Consider the following 3,912-nt stretch of genomic DNA (forward strand, 5'->3'; position numbering starts at 1 on the left):
TAAATATATTTATTCTGGACCCACGTCATTTATTCTATGCCTATGTGCTTCTCTATTCCTATGATTTTGGGCATGGTTCCTTTAAACCCCAGAATCCCAGAATTAGTCGTGGTTCTCTCAGACCCCGAAATTCTAGAATTCAAATGAGTTTTTGCTCTTAATTATTATCATAAGTTCTAGGGGAATTTTGTTCCAGTGTTACTTTCTCCAGAATAGATTGTATATAATTTATTTACTTATTTAATTTTTCAGGATAATTTTTTCTTTCTTTTTTATTTAGACACGTGGTGTAATTTGGTGTCTCTAAGTTATGGCACATACATCACTCCCCCCACAAGTGTATTTTTATTTAATAATACTTTATTCAAAAAGTGGCGGTTTTGTACTATATGTTATTCTTCTCGAAATATTTTCTAAGAGCAATAGGATTCATCGTACCCTTTTTTTTTTTAAGATTCACATTATACGTGAATATTTAATTACCATTTAATAAAAATACCTTTCTTAACTTCTCTAGGAACGGGTTACTTGGGCTTTTGGCCCTTTTGGATTTATTTAAATAATTATTTTAACCCCCCCTTTCTAGATCACTGCTTTTTCTTCATCTCATTTTTCACACTTTTCAACAATTCTTCTTCCTGTAACTTTTCGTGGCTCCAAGGCCTTTACTTTTTTTCATCACTTTTTTGCTTAAGGCTATTTCTTCATCACTTTCTTTAGCTCAAGGCTTTTCCAGTAAGTTTAAGAACATGCTTCGTTTCTCGTTTTTCATAATCATTCATTCATTATTTATTATTATTATTATTATTTTATTTTTTGTTCTTCTTTCTCACCTCCGTTTGTTTGTTTGTTTTTTTTTCGGTTTCCTCTCTCGGTTTTCTTTCTTTTTGTCCCTTCTTTTGCTCTCTTTTTTTTTTTTTGTGTGTGTTCCCTCTCCTCGTGTCCTTTTGCATTTTTGTTTTTTTTTTGTTTATGCTCTCTCTTTTATTTTTTATTCGGTTTTGAATTTTTCTCAATTTGATTTTTGATTGATTGAATTTTTTTTTGACAAGAACATGGTTGCCCCTAGAGTAGAAGGCTCTCATTTAACCGATTTGTGGATTATGCAGACCTTGGCTTTGATGTCCAGTTGAGAGAGCTTGCGGATAATGTTGATATTATGGACCTCGGAATTGACAGGGAGTCGATTTTACTTTACTGCCAGCAAACTGAGGTATTATCATTTCCTATTCCTCCTCTGGTTATGGATTTTTTTGCTCGTTGTGGAGTTTCACCCTTGATGATTAACCCTTGTGTTCTAATACTATTACTAGCCTTTGCCGCCACCAATTTAGCTCTTAAGGGATCCCATTTCCTCTCCTTGTATGATTTCTTAATATGTTATATACTTAAACTTTATAGCGGTCCTAAGGACGAAAGGGATTCATGGTTCACCACCATGAGATTTGAGGATAATGGTGTTTTTTACAAAATTCATTCTTCAATGAAAAAGGACCAGTTTAGGGTGTGGTCAATCAATCGTCCTGTAATAGTTACTAGCTATTGGTGTAAGAGGGAGCATATGAAATCCTATGTTCTCAGTTATGCCTTTCGGAAGAAGCTCTATAAGTTTGTATTCCTTTTTGTTTTGCTATATGTGGATGCCTTTTGTTTTGTTATTTGCATTATTCACCTTTTTTTTTAAGCTGGGCCTATTGTTGATCCTCCTATATTGGGTGCTCGAGTGGCGTACTTGGAGAGGAATTTTTGGGGAAAGGATTTTTCGTGTATTACAGAATTGATTTTACATCAATGTTTGAGACGCGTTGGTTGATTTAACTATGTTCGTCATGTTGATAGCTTGTGTTTGGGAGGAGGCTACATTGTTTTTACCCTTGGTCTTGCTCGCCTTTCCAGTAACGATGAAATAAATGAGGATGCGAGGAAAATTCTTGACTTATATGTGGCTGGTGAGGATGAGAATCCTGACATTCCTCTTCCGGATGGGATTCCTAAAGACTTAGGGGCCAAGGAGCCTATATCGAACCCAAGGTCTCCTCCCTATGGGTCTAAGGAATTATATATTCTAAGGAAGGTTAATAAAAAGAAGGCACAACTTAGAGAGAAAATTCCTATTGAGAGACAAAGTAGCAAAGCTAGCGAGGTTTCTAAGAAGCGATCTATGGAGAAATGTGATGTTCCCATTTGGGGGGCTTCATCTGGGCGTAGGAAGACAATGGCTAATCCTACACAAAAAACATATAGCGAGAAATCCGAAAATGTTGGTCCACAAAAGGAGAAATATTCTGATCCTTTGAAAGGGGTGCAAAATGAGGGGCTAAGCAAAGTTCTTCTTCCAACTGATTCTGATGAGTCGGAATCCGATGGTATATAAGTTCCTTTGCTCCTGTTTATGTGTGTTATTTTATGTATAAATATATATTATTCTCTTAATACTTTTTAGTTTTCAGAAAATCATGATGAATATCTTTTTCGATCCACCAAAGGAGTAGTGACGAAAGAGGACCATAAGATTGGTTGCAAGGAAATTTTATCTAAGAGCTGCTCGACTAAGGAAGCTTTTTCCGGTGACAGAGAAGACAACAATGCTCATGTAGAAAGAAATCAAAAGTGGAGAAACGATGGTAAGTGTTGGATTTTTATGAATTTCCTTTTATTATTGGTTTTTCCATTTATTCTTATCTGACTTCATGTTTTGTTTTAATTGTGTAGCTGCTTTCTCCAGTGGAACTTCTCCTTTGAGAATGTTGAGTGCGGAAAGCAGGGCATGGTTGTGGAAGAAGTAGTTCCTACTACTATAAGAACTTCCAAGGGAGGTACAATTGTTCCGGTTGTACTATCGCCGTGGGTGGCATGGTGGCCGTTGTAAGAATGATGTGAAGCCTCGAGAGTTCGACAAGTCGATTGGTTATGAGCCCAGTTGGTTGTTGCGCCATCTTGGCAAGGATGTTTCTACTATTGATTTAAGTGAGAAAGGTGGGATTAGTTCCGATGATGATGAGGATGGTTATGGAGAAAGTGTGATTCCTGACTCGGATCCAGAGGATGGTGAGGATGGAGGTACCGGTGCTAGTACTTCAAAGGGTGCGAAAGGTGGAGTTCCATGAGTTAGTAGATTTCTATTTGACTTTGTATTTGCTCATGAAGGACATTACCTTTAGGTTTTATGTAGTAAGAGTTCTTGTTTTTCTTTGTTATTTTTGGCTCTTCGGGATTTTTGTAGAAGTGCGGATCTTTTATGTAAGACTTGTGTTTGTTTGCAACTTGGATTTGCTGTATATACAGTTTTTGTTTCTGTACTGCCTTTGCGTGTGGAATGATTCTTTTAAGTTGTGTACATATATATATGTTTCCATGAAGCTTTTAGGAAAGCCTTATATATTCTTTATTTATAAGTATTGGTAGAGAATCATATTCTTATACGAAAATTATCCACCGATCACCTGTTTTTCACCGTTTTTCAAAAATACACAAGTTTTTTTTGCAATGCTCCATCTGAAGTTAGTATTTTTTTCATTGATTCGCTCTCATTATAACATTATTAGAACTTTGCTAACATCATAAGGGTAAAATTGTCATTTTACAATGGCACAATGGTGGATAGGTACAAAACAATATAACTTCAAGTGGAGTTCAGCAAAAAAAAAAAAAATTAAGAATTGTGTATTTTTGAAAAAGTACAAAAAAAGGTGGTCGGTGGATAATTTATCTTTTACATTTGAAGGTAAAAAAGTCATTTAAATAACATTTCGTTAGTTTTTTTAACGGTCTCCAAACGAAAGTGGAAAAGTGAAAAAAAATGTAATTTCAGGTGGATTCTAGCTAAAAAAAAAAGAATTGTGTATTTTTTAAAAAGTGGAAAAAAACGGGTGGACGGTGGATAATTTCTCTTCCTTATAATTTATTTATGTT

General features: G+C 35.3%; 1 protein-coding gene across 4 annotated transcripts; it reads left to right on the forward strand.

The window, feature by feature from the left end:
- The first annotated feature begins 605 nt into the window (after window positions 1-605).
- LOC18053682 lies at window positions 606-3,295 on the forward strand. Of its 4 annotated transcripts, none has more exons than XM_006451625.2 (5): window positions 606-735; window positions 1,053-1,213; window positions 1,840-2,366; window positions 2,451-2,624; window positions 2,713-3,295. In XM_006451625.2, the coding sequence occupies exons 2-5, from the start codon at window positions 1,149-1,151 to the stop codon at window positions 2,784-2,786; spliced, it is 840 nt and encodes a 279-aa protein (XP_006451688.1). In that variant the 5' UTR covers window positions 606-735; window positions 1,053-1,148; the 3' UTR covers window positions 2,787-3,295. The 4 variants fall into 4 exon arrangements, with proteins under 4 accessions (XP_006451688.1, XP_024034447.1, XP_006451687.1 ...); XM_024178679.1 differs by having other exon boundaries at window positions 1,110-1,213; XM_006451624.2 differs by having other exon boundaries at window positions 1,110-1,213; window positions 2,487-2,624.
- The last annotated feature ends 617 nt before the right edge of the window (window positions 3,296-3,912 follow it).

This window comes from Citrus clementina, unplaced genomic scaffold (genome assembly GCF_000493195.1).
Source record: "Citrus clementina cultivar Clemenules unplaced genomic scaffold, Citrus_clementina_v1.0 scaffold_1, whole genome shotgun sequence".
Lineage (NCBI taxonomy): Eukaryota > Viridiplantae > Streptophyta > Magnoliopsida > Sapindales > Rutaceae > Citrus > Citrus x clementina.

What these genes read in the sequence shown, in the direction of transcription:
- LOC18053682 (XM_006451625.2), top strand. Translation starts at nt 1,149, where the DNA reads ATGTTGATATTATGGACCTCGGAATTGACAGGGAGTCGATTTTACTTT. An exon ending in TGATGAGTCGGAATCCGATG is followed by an intron (nt 2,367 to 2,450) that starts GTATATAAGTTC and finishes TTTAGTTTTCAG; the next exon opens with AAAATCATGATGAATATCTT. An exon ending in TCAAAAGTGGAGAAACGATG is followed by an intron (nt 2,625 to 2,712) that starts GTAAGTGTTGGA and finishes TTAATTGTGTAG; the next exon opens with CTGCTTTCTCCAGTGGAACT.